Raw genomic sequence first — 20,390 nt, 5'->3', positions numbered from 1 at the left:
TCTACGACCTACGTTCACCCAGCTCTCTCGACCTACCTGTTCATCATTCTCCCCCCTCCCCGCTTGTGATGTACACACAGTCTCCCTAGAAGGCGTATTAACTCTCTCCTTTAACTCATTGTTATGTTGGATGAGAGCCAGTCGCTCCTCTAGGTCACGAACCTGGACCATGAGTGAGTCAACTAACCTACATCGCTCGCAGATGAAGTCCGACTGGACGCAAGCATCCAGAAGGGCAAACATCTTGCAAACACAACACTGAGCTGGTCCCATAATTACCTAACTCACTATGTACCCGTCCTTTACTCCCAGCCCAGTATATTAATATAGAGTATTTAAACTTTTAGTTGATCTAATTAACGTATAGTTAAAACAAAGTGCCGAGTACACTAAAACACTAAATTTAACACTTGCGTTAAATCGGTACTTTATTATAAATTATCCGGCAGCGTCAGCGATAACAACCTTTTTAAATTAAACTTTTAAAATAACCAAATTAACAATTACTTACCCGAGATTAACTTCCTGCTGAACCACGTTTAGCTAAACTAAAGCGAAGTTGCTCTAGGGAGGCCAAAAAACCACAAAAAACCCTCTCAAAGCAGGCTACTGCCGGAGCGGGAAAAAAAGTGGAAAATGTCCTCCCGGCCCTGACCGGCGACCGAGCAAATTCAATTCAATTTTCAATTCAATTTTATTTATATAGCGCATTATCACAACATTACATTGTCTCAATGCGCTTTACATTTCTGCCTCGTAAGGACCCCCCATTGAGTAAGCCAAAGGCAACGGTGGCAAGGAAAAACTCCCTAAGAGGAAGAAACCTTGGGAGGAACCAGACCCAAAGGGGGAGCCCATCCTCCAGGGGCCGGCAGATGAGTCAAACAAACAAGATGAAATGACTAAGCTAATACAGGGGTTGAAATATGTTTCAATGCAGCGGCCGACCGGTGCAGGCACGTGGTGCTTGATGCACGATGGCAGGATTAATAGAGGCACAGCCGCAGGGAAGGATGGCGAGGCATCGTGTTGAGCCAAGGGCAGGCAGGTTGGAGGGTAGTTGCCGGTGGTGGAGGTAATTGTCTTGTAGGCAGCAGAGGCATAAATTCTTCAACGACATTGTGCTCCAGGGAGCACACCCCAGAAGGGGTGAGGGAGGAAGTAAGAAAAAATTGTGTATTAGTCACAGTTGAGGAAACCTAGAGGCAGTGCAAGCAAACTGATCGAGTGCAATATTCGTCTAGGCTCCGGCAGATCTGGGTATAGCAGCATGAGAAAGAGGGAGAGACAGGCGGGAACACAGGCATGGGGACTCCCTGAACATCAGCACTCTAGTGTAAAGCTAGAGTGACAGCACTGACGCCTCAGTTTATCCAAAGCCAATGACACCGATCCCCACCCAGCTCCTCACCTCATACTGTTAGTCTGACTGGGAGTGAGGGACTAGCTGGAACCAGAACTAGGTTTCCTATACGCTAAGCTATACAAGTGCGTTTTTAATCTAGACTTGAAAAGCGAGAGTGTGCCTGAATCCCGCACATCCGCCGGGAGACCATTCCACAGCTGCGGAGCTCTGTAGGAGAATGCTCTGCAGCCTGCCGTAGCCCTGTCTACTTTAGGAACTAATAGATATCCTGCTCCTTGTGAACAAAGCAGGCGAGAAGGGTCGTAAGGGACCAGAAGATCATTAACATATTGTGGTGCAAGGCCATTCAGAGTTTTGTAGGTCAATAGCAATAATTTGTAATCAATCCTAAACTTGACCGGTAGCCAGTGCAGGGAAGACAGGATAGGGCTAATGTGATCAGATTTTTTAGTTTTTGTGAGAACTCTGGCAGCTGCATTTTGTACTAACTGAAGTTTATGTAGGGATCCAGATGGACAACCCGAAAGGAGGGCATTGCAGTAGTCCAATCTAGAAGTTATAAAGGCATGTATTAGTTTTTCTGCATCTTGAAAGGAAAGCATCTTCCGAAGCTTGGCTATGTTCCGTAGATGGTAAAATGCCGTACTGGTAATGCTATTTATGTGAGCACTGAAGCAGAGGTCGGAGTCTACCAGGACACCAAGATTTCTGACCACTGTTTTAAATTGAGTAGGGAGGCCGCTAGGGTTGGGGTTTACAAACTTATTGCAGACCTCCTTAGGACCGATTTAAAAGGACCTCAGTTTTTTCAGTATTTAACATGAGGAAATTCCTTGCCATCCAACAACGGATGTCTAGCAGACAGTCGGCTAAAGAAGAGAGCTGGGATGTGTCACTAGGTTTGACAGATACAATTGTGTATCATCAGCATAACAATGAAAATTAACATTGTAATTTCTAATTGTTACCAAGCGGTAGCATATATAGATTGAACAGTAGTGGGCCCAACACTGATCCCTGCGGGACACCATATCTTACTTTAGTGGCTATGGATGACTCATTGTTTACATGGACAAACTGGTAACGATCAGTTAAATACGAATGAAACCACAGTAGTGCTGTCCCTTTAATGCCAATCAATGTTTCCAACCGGTCCAAAAGAATATTATGGTCTACAGTATCGAATGCTGCAGTTAGATCCAGTAAGAATAATAGCGATATACAGCCACGGTCGGAAGCCATAAGCAAGTCGTTTATCACTTTGACTAAGGCCGTTTCTGTGCTATTATTGGGTCTGAAACCAGACTGATATAGCTCGTTAGCATTATTATCTTGGAGAAGACAGCTGGTGAGCAACAACTTTCTCTAGAATTTTAGAAATGAAGGGAAGATTTGAGATGGGTCTATAGTTTCCTAAGTCACTAGGTTCAAGATTTGGTTTCTTTAGGATAGGTCTAATAACAGCCATTTTAAAAGATTTAGGAACATATCCAAGACTAAGAAGTTTAACAAATTTAACAATGTAGTGCTAATCAGTGGTGCAATTTCCTTAAGTAGATTGGTGGGTATTGGGTCAACAAGGCTAGTAGTGGGTTTGCAAGAGGAAATTAACTGAAGGAGTTCTGTCTGCACTACAGGAGTGAAACATTCAAAGATGTTATCATTAGTACTAATAACACTAGCGCTAGCAGAGGATTGGTGGTTGTGTGCAACCGTGGGCGTGCTCGTGATGGTATGTCTAATCGTGGTTATTTTATTATTAAAAAACGCAATAAAGGCATCACTACCAAGAGCTTCTGGGACTTGTGAGTTTAACATTGAACGATTCTTTGTTAACCTAGATACAGATTCAAATAGGAATTTAGGATTGGTTTTATTTTCTATTAGTTTAGAGAGATACATAGACCTAGCAGTCATTAGTGCATGTCTATACTTAGACAGGCTCTCTTTCCAGGCAAATCTAAAAACTTCTAATTTTGTTGACCGCCATTTGCGTTCTAGCTTTCGTGAAGCTTGTTTAAGTTCACGTGTACGGTTAGAGTACCAGGGGACAGGTTTCTTATCTCTGTTTTATTTTCTTGAGTGGTGCTACATGATCAAGAGTGGTACGAAATGATTCTACCATGTTCACGGTTACCTGTTCAAGTTCATTTACGCATGACACTTCAGAGGTTATGTTAAAGGACTGTGGGAGCTGTTCCAGAAAAGTTGCAGCGGATAATGAGGCTATGGGAGTTATGTTGTATTTGAAATGTTTAAAAGGTAATGATCTGAAAGTAGAGGGTTCTGAGGGATAATTATGTGTTCTACCAGGACACCATGACTAAGAATCAGGTCTAGGGTGTGGTTACAGGCATGAGTTGGCCCAGTTACATTCTGATGTACACCGACAGAGTCAAGAATGGTAGTAAATGCTTTTGTTACTTGATCACTTTCATTTTCCATATGAATATTAAAATCACCAACAATCAAGGCCTTGTCGGTAGTAACCACCAAGCTTGTTAAGAAATCTGCAAATTCCTTAAGGAAATTGCTATAGGGGCCTGGCAGTCTATACACAATGGCAATGGTGATTGGAGGTGTAGAACTACACTTAGATGTGCTAGCAAGACTTGGAATAATAAATTCAAACGTACTAAAGCTATAACCAGTATTTTCACGCACTCCTAGGTCGGTCTTAAATATTGCAGCAACTCCGCCACCTTTGCGATCGGGTCGAGGATTATGCCTATAGCTATATTCAGCTGGAGTGGATTCATTTAGTGCCATGAACTCATTCGGTTTTAGCCAAGTCTCAGTAAGACATAGGGCACTAAGATTGGAATCAGTAATGATTTCATTTACGAGCAATGTCTTAGGAGCCAGCGATCTAATGTTCAGGAGTCCAAGTTTTAGGTTTGCATTACACCTACTATCCAGAGTTGAAATAGGTCTAATTTCTCTAAGGTTTGTAAGACACGAACTACGATGGAATGACCCTCCACAATTAAAACCGCGGGGAACAGACAGTCTCAATAATATGAAGCCTGGGTGACGACTCTAAGCGACTAGCAGGCGGTCGGTTAAGCCATTTTGCCTGCCGCCTTGGCTTGGCTCTGGTTAGTCAGCAATCTGCCCTAAGACTGTGAGCTATGCTTTTTGATAGATCGGCACCAGCCCACGTCCCTCTTCAAAAGCCAAGGCCTACCCCAGAATGTCCACCAATGGTCTATATAACCCACACCATTTATCGGGCACCATTCCGACAGCCAGCGATGCAGCGACGATAATCTGCTGTACATTTCGTCGCCACGTCTAGCAGGGATGGGGCCAGAGCATGTTACTGACGCGGACATCTTCTTCGCAAGGCTGCACACCGCTATGAAATTTGCTTTAGTGATCTCCGATTGCCTCAATCGGACATCATTTGTGCCGACGTGGATAACAATATGCGAATACTTACGTTTACTCTTAGCCAGCACTTTTAAGTTTGATAAGATGTCGGTCGCTCTGGCACCAGGGAGACAATTAACTACGGCCACTGGAGTCGCTACTCTCACGTTTCTTAGCATAGAATCACCGATTACCAGAGCGCTTTCAACAGGCGGCTCAGTGGGTGTTTCACTGAGTGGGGAGAACCTGTTGGAAACGCGAATGGGTGAATGGTGCCGGTGTGAGTGCTGTTTGGATTTACGGCTATGCCGCCGGGTCGTCACCCACTCGCCTTGCTGCGAAGGCCCTGCTGTCGGAGCCGGGGGAGACTGGCTCACTATAACGGACATATCCGGAGCCGCTAACACTGCGTCAATAAAACTCTCACTCTCCTGAATCTCCCGTAACGTCCGGATGCGTCCCTCTAAGTCTGCGATCTTCTCCGTCAGCCTGGCAACTAGCTTACACTTATCACAGACAAACGTACCGCTAATGACGGGAGAAGAATAACTAGACATACTGCACTCGGAGCAAACGACAGGAGCCATAGTGATATACTTACGTTTAGCGGGGAAAAACTCCGGGGGCGGAGGCAATTAATCCATCGTGGATTTGGAAGATTATCAGGAGACTATTAAGCTTGCCAAGATTTATCCGATTGCTTAATTATAACTTATTATTTGGGTTATAGTTATAGTTTAAAAGTTCGTGCGGTAGCAACCAGTCTCGCTCACGCAGGAAACAGCACACAGGAAACAGCAAACAGTTATAACTATAACCCAAATAATAAGCTCCGGAGCAACTGTCCTTTTAGAGTTAATGTTACCGATGTTCGATAATATTACCCGCGGGTGTTTGATGCGAAGGACGCACACAGAAACGCCGCTCGTGCCCGCAGTTGTCGGTAACACTCACGCTGTCAATTAACAAGGACAGACAAGTACACACGTAAAAATAAGTTAAAAATGAAACAACGACCCACGTAACCGTGCTGGCACACAAACACTCAAATATACTTTACAGATAATTCAAATCAAATCAACCGCTTCAACAGGCGCACAACACAACACAAGTGCACACACACAATTATCGTCCTATTTCCTGGTTGTCTGTTATAGCTAAATTATTTGAATCTATTATAAAAGAACAACTTAAAACCTTTTTGTCTGAAAATAATATTTTATTCCCTAGTCAGTCTGGTTTTAGACAGGGCCACAGTACAATAACTGCATTAACTTCTGTCACAAATGATATAATCACTGCTTTGGACAACAAAAAATCATGTTCTGCACTATTTATAGATTTAACAAAAGCATTTGATACTGTTGACCATGGTCTTCCTTTACAAAGATTACAGGCTATAAGTTTTAGTAGCATTGTTTTGGACTGGTTCTCCAACTATTTAAATGTAGCAATAGAAGGTTTTAGATCTACATTACTTGCAGTAAAAACTGGTGTGCCACAAGGTTCAATTTTAGGACCTGTTTTATTCTCTTTACATAAATATGTGCATGGGTTTAGACCCAGCAAAAATTCACCTATATTCTGATACAATTCTTTATACAACTGCATCATCATTGCAAGTAGCAATGGATTCCTTAGAGCGTGCATTCAACTTCTTACAATTAACCCTTCTCAAATCGAAACTCGTGTTAAATGCTAAAAAAAAAACTAAATTTTATGATTTTTTTTTTTAATCGCTCATGCTCTTCCTCTGTATACTCTTTTAACACTATATGGCACTAAACTAGAAAGGGTAAACTCTTACAAATATCTTGGAATCTGGCTTGATGACCAGCTGTCATTTGGAGTCAATATAGAAAGTATATTGAAAAAGCTTCGTCCTAAATTAGGTTTTTATTATCGTTTGGGGAAAAAATGCTTTCCTTTTACTGCCAGAAAGCGATTAGTACTGAGCACTTTCCTACCAGTATTAGATTATGGTGATATAATATACATGCATGCATCCACATGTCTTAAAATGGATGAGAGAGGGATATAGGGCTCTCGAAGGAACAAACAGGCACGCTTAGGTTCACTCAAATACACTTTAATAAGTAATACAAAATGATCTCACATTAACACCAATACCGAGCTATCATATTGAAGGCAATGCAAAATAACTCGTACTACAACGGATATCAAATAATATATATCTTATAGCTAATAGTATTAGGTGCAAAGGTATGAATATATATAGAAAAGAAGCAATAATACATAAAAGAAGCAAGGAAATATAAAAAGTTACGAAATATTATCACAAGCGGCGATAATTTACTCGCAACAATCAATGGAAAGCATAACCAGTTGCAAAGCTATTTACACTCGGACGTGCTATCATCACCCACCTTCATGGACTGGGGAGCCCTTTCAGTCCTGGCAGGAGACCAATACGTGAGTTCCGAGAAAGTGCCGGGCGATGCGCGCTCTATCCCACGGCTGAACTCCGGTCAGTACTGGGATCTCCCCCTTCCTTTATACTAAATTTAGAGTTGCATGTGGGCAGGGGGTAAGCTGGCCAGGCTCACCCCTTCCCCCCAGGCAATATATGGTGCTCCAATTCCCCCTTTAGTCCGAGTGATTCTGCTTGCGATAATACAATACAATGGGCGTCCTGGCACCAGGTGTCTTTGCGCAACGCCTCCCTGTTCCCCCCTAAAGGCAATATAGGGTGCTGTATACCGACCCCCCCACCCTATCTCCCGAAACCAAGATAAGCATCCTGCATGCCGATCTAATGGCCCAGATGAGCATCCTGGCTTCTTTTATGAGCCCAAGTTATTTACGGCAAAATTAGGTTTTACAGGGGATCGGTAAATAACTTGTTCGTGCAGTGTAGTGACATTTGGGGTGAATCATGGACGATTGATCCAAATTTCAGGATGATTAGTCCACACGCGATCAGAATTAATCCATAATTATAACTTAATATTATAGTAAAAGGATTAATTCCATATCACGTGGGTGACGTAATCGTCTGTGAATTTATCCTAATACATTCGGTCCCTCGGCCATGATTCACCAATGTATAACCCGTGCAGAAATGTGATCATATAACCTGCGGGTATAGATGCATAAACAGGTGTTCCACACAGCCAATAGTGTAACAGCAATTAAAAGTACTAATACAGGATGCATGACTACGTCCAGGAAGCGTTGTGCCTTTGGAGACCATCCTTCAAATATGCTCCACCAAGCATTTCGAGCCGTGGATTCAATATTTTTCCCCAACGCTACCAATTTCCCACCGACCATAACGGTCTGCACAGCCAATTGAGTGGTGTTATGCTTGTGATTCTGAGCCATTTGCCTTAACTGCAAAGACTCATTTAATAATTTGGCATGATTTTGCAATGATATCCCTATTCCTGAATGTAGGATACGCCACTGCACTGTCATAAGCACATTCCCTGAAGTGTGATTTGTTAACCAATATGTTTTATTTTGCCATTTCCAGATGTATGTATTATTCAAACATCCAGAATACGGCACATATGGTAGCTGCTCATGGGCATGCATGGTACTCACACATAGGATGTGAGGACCGACCTCAAATAACATGTCCCTTGGGGGTGAATAGTCCCATTGACATACGCTTCCCTTCGTGTCAAAACATGGGTTGGTATACCCTGTTCGTAGAGAACACACATGTCCTTTATCCGTTTTGTCAGTCTTGTATATCATACGTTTGGTTGGTATAGATGTCTAGCCATTCCCCCTTTAGTCGTAAAGTCCAATATGCCCCTCCAGCTATTACAGGCAGCACATGGAACCTACACAACGTTTGGGGAGTGGCTACACTATACATTTCCCATTGCCCAGTACACAAAGTCTCGTTACACTGAGTTATTTCAGGCTTCAGATGTAATCACATACTGGAATCAATATTCCAGAATATCTCCCATTAGAATTAAATGTGATTAACACTTGATGAACATTATTTAGTTGAATTTTGGTGTTTCACATAGTCATAGTGCATTCAGTCTGATTCCTCCACTGAGTTAGGTCACACTCCTACACCCACTTGAGGGGCACTCCGGCAGACGCAAGGATGGGAATGTTCTTTCCCATTGTGGCATCCTCTACAGACGTACATCTCGCTCCGGTTCACAGGAGTCAGTTCAACAACGAAGCATGATTGGTTTGCTGGTCAGGTGAAGATGTCTTGCTGCTGCTCCGTCGCGCTGTCTTTCCATCCGATCCTGAAAGTAGAAGTCTGCTCCAACTCGGTCCCTGGGACTGCAGCATAGCCGAAGGTCGTCAGCAGCGTCGGCCACGCCCATCACCAGAACCATTGCGTCATCCTTCACACATAAGGAAAGAACTCGCATGCACATTAGTTTTCTCCTAGATAACATTCATTAGCTGGGACATGTCGCCACCTTCGGCGCTTGGCTCCATAACAGCCACAGTGTTGTTTCGTCCCACAGCTATCACTTCTGCAGGCTTTGGTGGGTTGTCTTGTTGTTGCTGAACCCACATACCTGTGTTTTTATTCTTTTTACTTGTTTTCGGATTCGCTCCTATAATTCCTTACCCCAAACCTCCTTGGTCCTAATTCTCTAATTCTGATTTTTCCACGCAGGCATCCGAACAGCCATACCATTCACTACTGACCAGGAATCAGTATAAACATAGCAATCACTCATCCCTTCCTGCTTCCAAAACCATTGCTCACAAATCAGCCCATTGGCTGCTTTTACCTTCACCTGTCATTTCCAACATCTGCTGCGTACATGGATTACATGCCGCAGCTTTTCACTTTCGCTTACCATCGTCATACTTAGCCGCCCCATCCGTACAACACACATGCAGTTTCTGTACTTCACCCCCCACGATATAGGGGACTCCACCAACACCGTCAATATCACAATCTCTTCCCCTTTCTCTACAACATCCGCCACTTGCTCATAGCCCTTGTCATTTACATACTATTTCCATTTTAAAACCCATGCTTCTTACACTCCACCAATCCGGTGCTGCTTCAATCTCACTACCTTGTTTGCGAGAGGTATGGGCTGGGGAAAGGTTGCATCTTCACCTTCCCCACCAATACCGGTCGCACTATCATCGTACCTCCAAATTTTAAATTGTCCATCTCACTCCTGGGTCCCAGGTGTAATCACCATCATGGTTAGACTTATCCCACTCTCCTAGATCTCCCAATTCTCTCAACCCGAAAGCCACATTTCCTATTCTCTCCCCTACCATAGTCAACAACACTGACATCACTGCTGCCTTGTACTGAGTGGGTGCTGTTTTTATGAGAGCATTCCGGGTCAGTATTGTTAAAGATAAATTGTCCAGTGCATCAACATGCCCGGTATACACACCCGCCCTCATAGTCAACTCTCGCATTCTAGCGATCGCTTCTGACAATGTTTGCCACTGGCCCGATTTTTTTCCGGCCAGCTGCTTTCATCGGGGTATCGCTGGTTCACCCCGTTGCCCATAAGCGCTAGGAGGGTAGTGTCACTGCCTCTCCCATCTATTGGTGGCTGCCTGTGCTCCCGACATTGAGACCGCACTACAGCGTCGGTGCTTAAATCACAAAAATGGTGACAATCCATATGATCTATGGATATCTGTGCCGCACCCTGATCATACAGCCTGACCAACCATTTATCTAATGGTTCTCCTGGTCGCTGCTTCATCCGCTCCCGTATGTCACTAATTTCCTTCTGTGTGAAATCCTCCACAAGTAGCTCAGACTGCCGTGGTCTCCGGCCAGAAGGATCTTGAACTTCCCTTCTCCGTGAAATAGGGAGTGCAGAAGTTGTTAACGGAGGGGGATCCATAAGAGATCCCCGATCAGGACCCGCGACTTTATCTGGGTTGTAAATATCAATATCCTCATCATCTGAGTCCCAGATATTGCCATCCCATCGCTCGGGATCCCAACTAGCTGCTGTTGCAGTAGCAACAAATGCTCTAATTTTTCGCGGACATGGTGTCCGTTTTTTCCTAGCATTGGCTTTTGCTACTTGCATTGCAGCCTGCTCTGCAACCCCCGTTACTTGTTGCAGGTGTTGATGTAAAATATCCACCTGACCCTGTGCCAGGGTCATCCGACCTAATGCCTCAGTTAACTCTCTCATTTGTCCCTCTTTTTCCCTTTCACTCTTCAGGCCGGTGTGTATGCAGGTTTTTGCTGCAACTCCCTAATTGGGTCACTAATTAGAGGACTGATTGGCTGAAGAGTCCTCACACCTGGGTTTGAACAGCTGACCTACAGGTTATCCCAAAAACCTGCATACACACCGGCCCTTTGCGGATAAGATTGGCCACCCCTGCCCAAAACCATAGTTCGAACAAACGTTCGCAAACACCTGTAGTTAGAAGCTTAGTTCCGGGTAAATACATCAGTGATGGTGGAAAATGCAGTCTAAGAAGGGTAGTCACTGTGTAAGTAAGAAATTTTAATAATCTTTAATACCTAAAGGAATAATTTTAGCTCTACAATTACATATAATGTGAAGTGGTCTGAAAATGTAGTTTGAAACGTAATTGTTTTTATGGGTCTCTGGTCATAAGTACGGTATGATTGTACATTAGATCGATCAAGTTGGCAACTGTCTATAGTGAGCAATAGGGAGAATTCTCAGACTGCAAAGTATTGTATTAGAAAAAGGGTTGCTAACTTTATCCAGAAAGGTCTGTTAGGCATGCAGCTTTTCCCTGCAACTCCGTACTTAGAGTAATACTTAGAGGACTGATCGACTGAAGAGTTCGCACACCCAAGCGATGCTTCAATGGATGTTTTCCCACAAAATACCATAGCTTGTTACATGACAAAACTAGCCAAGCCAATTGATCTGTATGGTAAATGGGAAGTTGGATTAGCTGAGATCCAGTACCTGGGAATCACTTGCAGAAAGACTGTATATTTAAGGTGGCAGGTGGACCGTCGATACCAATTACCCTGCAATACAAGCTAAAGGCGGGTTATTACAGGGAAATAGAAAACCTGCATTAATCTCACTAATTAGGTTATCAAAACTAAAACTTGACTATAGCTTAATACAAAATAAGGTGTATAGTTGGGCCACCGCACATGGCCTTAAAGGTTAAAGGAGAACTGGCTCGAATGCTTGGTTTCAAGCCCGACGTATTTTAGAAAATGGGGGGGGAAACCAGTCACCCCCCATCCAGCAGACGTGCACTGGCTTCTATACGATTTACGTATATTCAGACATTGTGGAGCACCAAAGAGTGGGTGACAGTTTTATGTCCCCCTTTTACACGGCGCACATTGCGGGGGAACACAACCGGATGGTTACAGTATTGTACGACAGGATTCATTACGTGTCGCTCTGCAAGAACCACATTGATAATATCATCCTCGAGTTAGACTGACCAGAACAAGGCGATACCCTTCTGCTATGGAAAAACAATCATAAAGCTGCATTTCAGACCTGTTTAGTACTACCCACAATACTGCATACTGTCCACGGCTTTTCAGATCCGCATAGATATGTGGAATACTACAGAACCCAAGCGGGTAATGGACTCCCCAGATATGCTGGGGCACCCATTATGTACGGTGGGGGGCTGGGTGGACTTTCAGTGCCATTTCTGAAAAGGACTTTCAATATGGCAGAACCGCATTTTAAAAACGGCCGCAATAAATACTGCTAAAGATGTGGTACATGGTGCCATAACGGGGCAATTAACAGCACCACCACAGGAGGGCTCTGGCCTCGTTTAGCAGAGGTAAGCATCAAAGACCCCCTGGGTGTCGAATAACAACCGTTAAACGCAGGGTATCAGCCAAGAGGATCTCTTGTCAAAAAGAAGCAAGAGAAGACGGGCAAAAAACCAGAGTCATAAATACGTTTTCTAAAAACTATGGCTCATACACAGCATGTCAGAGGAGTGCATGAAATCGGAGCTGGACATTTTTGCCGTGCCTTTCACTCAAGCCAGTATCGATAAAAATATATATGTGGAAGTTCCGCCTCTATCAGCCTTGACGGATAATAGACCCCTGGAGTTTATCGCAGGTAATGGGGAAGACTATTTAGATCTCAACAACACGTTATTGCACCTTCAGTGCCAAATCACAAGAGCTAACGGTACAAACATGGATGCCATAAATTACCCAATCGCAACAATTTTCTCACGTGGATGTTTCGCTGGGTGACCTGCTCGTGAGTCAATCTAGCAACACTTACCCTTACCGAGCGACGATAGCGTCTGCTTAATTGTAACAGCGGCACGCTCTCCAGACAAGTCACCTGTGGTCTGTTTTACAAAGACAGCGCTGGGGCTATGGACGATGTGGACCCAAGAAACAGGGTTTTCGATTTGTTGGGCCCTATACATTCTGATATTTTTCCAGGATAGATTAATCAAAAATGTTCTTGATGTTAAGATTTTAAAATGGTCTGAAACAAAGATGAGTTTTGTCTCATGAGCAAAGACGCTGAACTATACACCCTCAAAATAGTATCAGCAACTCTTTGTTAAAAAGGTTACTGTTTCGACGGTCGTCAAATTGGGCCACGCTAGTGCTCTGTTGGCCGCAAATGCAAAATACCTGATCGAAAGAGCCTGCATGAAAACCATTTAGCCTGCCAACCGGGAACAGTGTCTGCACACAAGAATTTATTTCTAGGACAGCTGCCTAAACCCGTTGTCATAGGACTTGTAGATAATGTAGGTTTTATGGGCTCATACAACCAAAACCCTTTCAATTTTCAACATTACGGTGCAGAATTTGTCGCACTTTGTCGACGGCCAGCAGTATCCCGCTAAATCCTTTCAACCGGATTTTAACCGGGGCAACATGTCCCGGGAACATTAGTTTGATCCTGGCCATGAGGAGACACTTGAAAAACGATCCTTTTGTCATTGACAGAAACGAGTATGTAAACAGTTACATTGTATGCATTTAACTTGTCACCTTATGAGGGGTGTCGTCCGCATTTCTCACTGGTTAAGAGCGGAAACATGCATTTTGGAGCTGAGATTCCGCCAGCCACTAGCCAAATACGCATGCTTTGACAACATAATCAAAATTAACCAAAGGAGGAACGTTCTGTACGACGATGACTACTAATGATGAACATGCGGGAGCTGACAAATATCCTTAGTAGAAACCGGTGGACGGCAATACATTTTTAGGGGTGTTAGCTTGTGAGGAGCTGGAGGAAGCAAAACTTGATAAATTACCCGCAGTCTTTATCATCAATACACATCCGAGGACTGCTCCAGGAGAGCACTGGTTAGCGCTTTACATCGGGAACACAAACAGCGAGTAAGGCTATGAATAAAGCATGTAACTGTGTGCGTTAAATAAAAACCACAAAGACGAAAATATCTCACTTTTACTGTTTTTATTGCAACATTTCTTTTAAAACAAAACATAAGCCAGTCTGATTTTAAGAATTTCCTTGGGGTGCTACGGGTCAGTGGAGGCCGGGTAATACCTCGGGGGGGGGGGGGGGGGGGTACTGTCACATGGCTCCTCGGGGAGATTCTTGTTCTTAATCTCTTCTATGAGACGGCAGACATCTTGGTTGGGTATGAGGGTGCAAGGCATGTTGAGACTTGCCAAGCCCTGTAGAAACTTACCTCAGCCCACAGGTCGTCTTGCCTCGGTCACATTATGCAGGTTGGTAATGTTTTTAAGCAAATTGAGCATATGGGACCCCCCCGATAGCTTTACCATTAAAAACAAACTCCCCGTGCGGGTTCCACGCAGTGATGGCCAAGTTTTCAAGCATTTTACCCATCATATATTGAACCTTTCTTGTTATGCGGTGCTTTATTTTTAATAACATCTTCAATTATGGTGTCACCAGCAGTAACAGTGGCGTGTGCATGGCTCTGTGTACATATGAAGCTTATCATGGTCAGCCACTTCTGTCCTTGATAAAATGTTGTGCATTGCGATGTCCAGCCTGCTTTCGTCAGTCTGCCTTTTCGTATCTTTAGGAGCTGTGGCATTATGCAGTTTATCAAGCTGCGCCTTAGGAACCAGATACATTTTTCCTAGCGTGCTCCATTTACTTACCCCTGCTGAAAAAGACTGGTGAGAAACGGCAGTGCAACACTTGGCAGGGGTAGAATGAAACAAGCACCAGTTTGGCTTTTCACCTTTTCCTCCTTAATGACGCCTGTTTGTTTGCCAGCAGTTTAATCCTATGGATTGCACAAGGGGTTCATGTTGAACAGCAGAGAGGTTAGGGGGTACCTTGGGCGGGGCCTATTTTGTGGGCGGAGCTTATAGCTCTCCCATCTGTGACGTCATAAGCGGGAGGTGGGCGTATCCTTTGTTCTGATTAGTCGGGGGGAGGGGGGTTTTGGCCAAATGGTATACATGCTTATGCCACGTGTTGCCGATAGGGGGCCGTATGGTTTGGGGGGTTGTTAAACTTTAATAGAATAAAAATACATTACATGTATTTTATTAATGTGTTATTTTTAATTACGTTTTAAGGAATAATAAAACATATAGCAGGATGAACGTAAGCTAGGGCAAAACTTTAGTGATACATTTAAAAGAAAGAAAAGCAGGCGGAATTTAAACAAGTAGAGACATGTCCCAGTGAAGCACTGACAAGATAAAACACCGTGTTTTAAGCACAAACGACACAAGGCCCAAACTTTTAACTTTTAAACAAGCACAAAAGAGCAAATGCGAAACTAGCACAAACATTTTAAACCCATTACATTTAACCAACGTGTTTAAAGAAGAACAAAAACTTTTAGCGATATTTACCATTGTTAGGTTGAAAAAAACATTTAACCAGCAAACATCTTAGCCCCGCAGCTTGCCCCGTGTGCGGCCGGCCAGTTCAAACTTCCGCGTCAAATGGCCGATCGCTGGGGGGAAGGGGAGGGGCGTAAACACACGTTCAAAATGGCGGCGGTTGAACCAATGGACGTATGTCCGCGTGGGTTCGAACCCCACCCCAGGTAAACCCTTTTCTGGGCTCTCTCTCTCTCTCGCTCTCCACGTAGAGACACTTAAATAGCAGCATCGCTGTCAAATCGGTGGCAAAAATGGCGACCGAAGGACAAAATGTTTCCGATCTCATACAGACAGAGCTTGCAACGAGTTTGACGACGACACAACAGCAACCTCCGCAGGAGACCTCCAACCTAATGGACACATCGAGGCCCCCTTTGCCGACGATGGATGAGCTCAGTGCTCGTTTTGCAGGACTGTCATTATCTGAAGATGCTGTGGATGGGAGCATCATCGATGCTGCTATGAAGATAATCAAAGGATCACTGGCATGTATTCTGGACCAAATCATCGAAGAAACAATGCAGGAAAACTGTATCGGCTGTTCTGTGAATCACCCGAGCCAGCGGAGGCACACGTGCCTCTATGAACCTGAAGCGTTTTATTTCTGTAACAATTTTGAAAAGCTGATGAAAAAACTGTATAGACCATGGTTTAAATATATTATCACAAAAGCAGTCGCGATGTTTCACCCTCACCCCCCACCTGTCAAAGTCCAAGGTGCAGTCGAGGCAGTAATTTCTGAACTTAAAACCGAAATTAATGTACGGGAAAAATTACGCGAGCTGAAACGTGATGTTGAAGGGAAAGATTATGAGTGTGCTGTAGATGGGGCAATTAGTGATTTATGGGATATGCACAAGTTCGAGCAGACTCTGGCTGGTGTGTAAACGTCTGTCAAAATGTGATTGGATGGCAATTTTTACATGCTTTTCTAAATAAAATGAGTTGAGTCATGAAAACATTGTGTCATTATTGATAGAGGTTCAAGATGGATAACAAGCACTTGAAACGTGTCTATTATACGCCATCAAACCCTGGTTCATTTGGTGGCGTAGATAGATTATACAGGGCACAGATAAATGACCAAAGTGGGCATACTGTGGATAAGAAGCAAGTTGCGACATGGCTGTCTGGTGAAGATGCATACACATTACATAAACCGATCAGATTTAACTTTAAAAGGAATAGAGTCTTTGTGACTAATATCGATTCTCAATGGCAAGCTGACTTGGTGGATATGTCGGCTTACGCGGACCAGAATGATGATGATTTTAAATACCTGTTGACGTGTATAGATATTCTATCAAAATACGCATGGGTGCGCTGCCTTAAAAGCAAGACTGGTTTAGAGGTAAAGAAAATGTTTGAAAACATTCTCTCTGAAGGCCGGATACCCAAAAAGCTACAAACCGATCGAGGGACAGAGTTTTTTAACACATCGTTTCATAAGCTTACGGAGAAACACGGGATAATACATTTTGCAACCGGTAATGATGTTAAGGCATCCATAGTAGAAAGATTTAACCGCACTTTAAAGACACGAATGTGGCGTTATTTTACGGCTTATAATACAAGAAGGTATGTGGACATTGTACAAGATCTGGCGAGTGCTTACAATAACACCTGCCATAGCACCATTAAAATGAAGCCGGTTGAGGTGAATACGGAGAATGCTGGACAGGTTTTCAACAACATATATGGCGTGACGCCTGGTGCAGCTGAAAAGCGTCGTTATAAGTTTAATATTGGTGATGTGGTCAGGGTGTCGAAAGCACGGGGGAAATTTACCAAAGGATATGAGCAAACTTTTACGGACGAGTATTTCAGTCACCGAACGTCTGCCTAGATCACCACCGGTGTACAGGATAAAAGATTATGATGAGATCATAGACGGCACATTTTATGCAGAAGAGCTACAAAAGATCAGAATAGACAAAGACAAAAACTTCAAAGTTGAGAAAATCGTCGCGGAAAAAACGCAGAGGGGCAAAAAAATGTTTTTAGTGAAATGGCTGGGGTGGCCCGACAAAATTAACAGCTGGGTCCCCGCTAGCCAAGTAGTCGACATATAACTGGGGTGGCACGTGCCTGTGGCGTGCATTAACATCAAAAGCAGTCATGGAGGAGGAAAGCGGTTTTTATGTTACGCTCCCAAGCAACGCATTTATGTTTCCCACACAATGCCATATCAAGCTACACGACAACTAGCCAAGCCGATCGATCTGAACGGTAAATGGGAAGTAGGATTAGCGGAAATCCACTACCCGCGAACGTGGGATACGCTGGTGGAAGAAGACACATTATTTTACGTGGCCGGAGGGGTGTCAATACCACCAATCCTGCAATACAAGCTAAAAGCGGGGCATTACAGAGATACTAAAAACCTAATCAGTGAAATTAATGATGCTCTAGGAATGTCAAAACTAAAACTTGACTATGGAGCGATAAAAAACAAAGTGTATATGGTTGGACCACCACACATGGCTTTAAAAACGAAAGGTAACCTTGCAAGGATGCTGGGTTTTGTTCCTGATGTATTTCAAAAGATTGCTGATAGATCAGCGGCTCCGAATCCAGCAGACACATGCGCCGGATTTTACACAATTTACGTGTATTCAGACATTGTCGAGCACCAAAGAGTGGGTGACAGTTTCGTGCCTCTATTACGGGGGGTACATATTACAGGGACTCACAACTCGATGGTCACAATATCGTACGACAGGATCCATTACGTGTCGCTCTGCAAGAATCACATTGATAATATTGTAATCGAGTTAGTCTGACCAGAACAAGACGATACCCTTCCGGTACGGAAAAACGATCGTGAAGCTGCATTTCAGGCCGGTTAAGCACTACCCCCAATAATAATAATGTACAGCGCTGACGGTTTTTCAGATCCACATAGATATGTGGAATACTACAGAAACCAAGCTGGTAACGGACTCCCCGGATACAACGGAGCACCCGTCATGTACGGAGGGGGTCTGGGGGGCCTTTTTCGAGGGCTCCTGAGAATGGCCGTACCATTTCTGAAAAGGACTTTCAATATGGCGAAGCCGCATTTAAAATCGGCGGCGCAAAATATTGCAAAGGATGTAATTTCCGGTGCGATTACGGGGCAATTAACAACACGACAGCAAGAGGGCTCTGGGTTCATGGTGTTGGCGCGTGGTAAGCATCAAAGACCCCCCGGGGCTCGAATGACAGCGTCTAAAAAAACGCAAGGTGTCGACCAAGAGAAGCTCAGTAGGCAAAAAGAAGCGAGAGAAGAAGGCGTCCACAAAAGTACAGAGAAGAAGATACATTCTCTAAAACTATGGCCCTCATACACAGCCTGTCAGAGGAGTGCATGAAATCAGAATTGGATATTTTTGCAGTGCCATACACACAAGCAAGCATCGATAAGAACATATACGTGGAAGTGCCGCCACTCTCAGCCTTGACAGATAATGGCCCCCTGGAGTTTTTCATCGCCGGTAATGGGGAAGATTACCTAGACCTCAACAACACGCTACTGCACCTGTGGTGCCGAATCACAAAAGCTAATGGGACAAACATTGATCCAGCCGCGAAGGTGGGAGTCATAAATTACCCTATCGCTTCAATTTTCTCACAGGTGGACGTATCCTTGGGTGACAGGCTAGTAAGCCAGTCTAGCAATACGTACCCTTAGAGCCATGATAGAGTGCCTGCTTAATTACAGCGCCGGGACGCTATCCAGGCAGTTTACCTGCGGGCTGTTTTATAAAGACAGTTCTGGTGCTATGGAAGATACAGACCCTGATGGCGATAACAAGGGCTTAGAGAAAAGAGCAGCATTTTCAGCAAGAAGCGGCATTTTCGATTTGATTGGCCCCATACACTCTGACATATTTTTTCAAGAGAGGTTAACGCTAAATGGGGTCGATGCCAAAATTAAAATGGTTCGAAACAAAGATGAGTTTTGCCTCATGAGCGAAGATGCTGAACAGTACTCGCTCAAAATCGTATCGGCTTCCCTGTTTGTTAAGAAAGTTTCTGTTTCGACGGCTGTCAAACTGGGGCACGCCAGCGCCTTGCTGACAGCCAATGCGAAATACCCGATCGAGAGAGTCTGCATGAAAACATTCAGCGTTGCTGCAGGCAGCCGGGTCTGCGCGCAAGAAAATCTGTTTCTAGGTCAGCTGCCTAAAACCGTTGTCATCGGGCTAGTGGACAACATGGGCTTTATGGGGGCGTACGATCGAAACCCTTTCAATTTTCAACATTACGATGCTGAATTTGTAGCGCTTTATGTCGACGGTCAGCAATTCCCTGCAAAACCTGATTTTAACAGGGGTAATATTGCCCGTGAGTATTACAGCTTGGTTCTGGCCACGGGGAGACATTTGAAAAACGACCCTGTAGCTGTTGACAGAAACGAGTACATAAGCGGCTACACTTTGTACGCCTTTAACTTGTCACCGGACGAAGGATGCAATCAACACCTGTCTATGGTTAAAAGCGGAAACATGCGCCTAGAGATGAGATTCTGTCAACCTCTGACCAGGACTGTCACACTGATAGTTTACGCGACCTTCGACAATATAATCGAGATTAACCAAAGGAGAAACATTTTGTATGATTACTACTAGTCATGAATACCCTGGAGCTATCTAATATCCTTAGTAGAAACCGATGGACCGCGAGACATTTTTATGGTGTTTTAGCTTGTGATGAGCTGGAGGAAGTAAAGCTTGATAAATTACCCGCAATCTTCATCGTCAATACACATCCTAGTTCTGCCCCCGGAGAACACTGGCTGGCGCTCTTTATTAACAATGACAGCTCCGCAGAGTTTTTCGACTCGTACGGGAATCCACCTGATCACTGCAA

At 44.1% G+C, this 20,390-nt stretch overlaps 2 protein-coding genes across 2 annotated transcripts; one reads left to right on the top strand and one right to left on the bottom strand.

Annotated features, from left to right (window-relative positions):
• Positions 1-4,482: 4,482 nt before the first annotated feature.
• On the bottom strand, positions 4,483-5,127 carry LOC140582138 (uncharacterized). Its single transcript, XM_072706156.1, has one exon. The coding sequence runs from the start codon at positions 5,125-5,127 to the stop codon at positions 4,483-4,485; it is 645 nt and encodes a 214-aa protein (XP_072562257.1).
• Positions 5,128-19,213: 14,086 nt separating this feature from the next.
• On the top strand, positions 19,214-20,149 carry LOC140582137 (uncharacterized protein F54H12.2). Its single transcript, XM_072706154.1, has one exon. The coding sequence runs from the start codon at positions 19,214-19,216 to the stop codon at positions 20,147-20,149; it is 936 nt and encodes a 311-aa protein (XP_072562255.1).
• Positions 20,150-20,390: the final 241 nt, after the last annotated feature.

The sequence above is a fragment of the Paramormyrops kingsleyae genome, chromosome 24 (assembly GCF_048594095.1).
Source record: "Paramormyrops kingsleyae isolate MSU_618 chromosome 24, PKINGS_0.4, whole genome shotgun sequence".
NCBI classification, from domain to species: Eukaryota; Metazoa; Chordata; class Actinopteri; order Osteoglossiformes; family Mormyridae; genus Paramormyrops; species Paramormyrops kingsleyae.
This window is presented reverse-complemented; position numbering and strand designations above follow the sequence as displayed.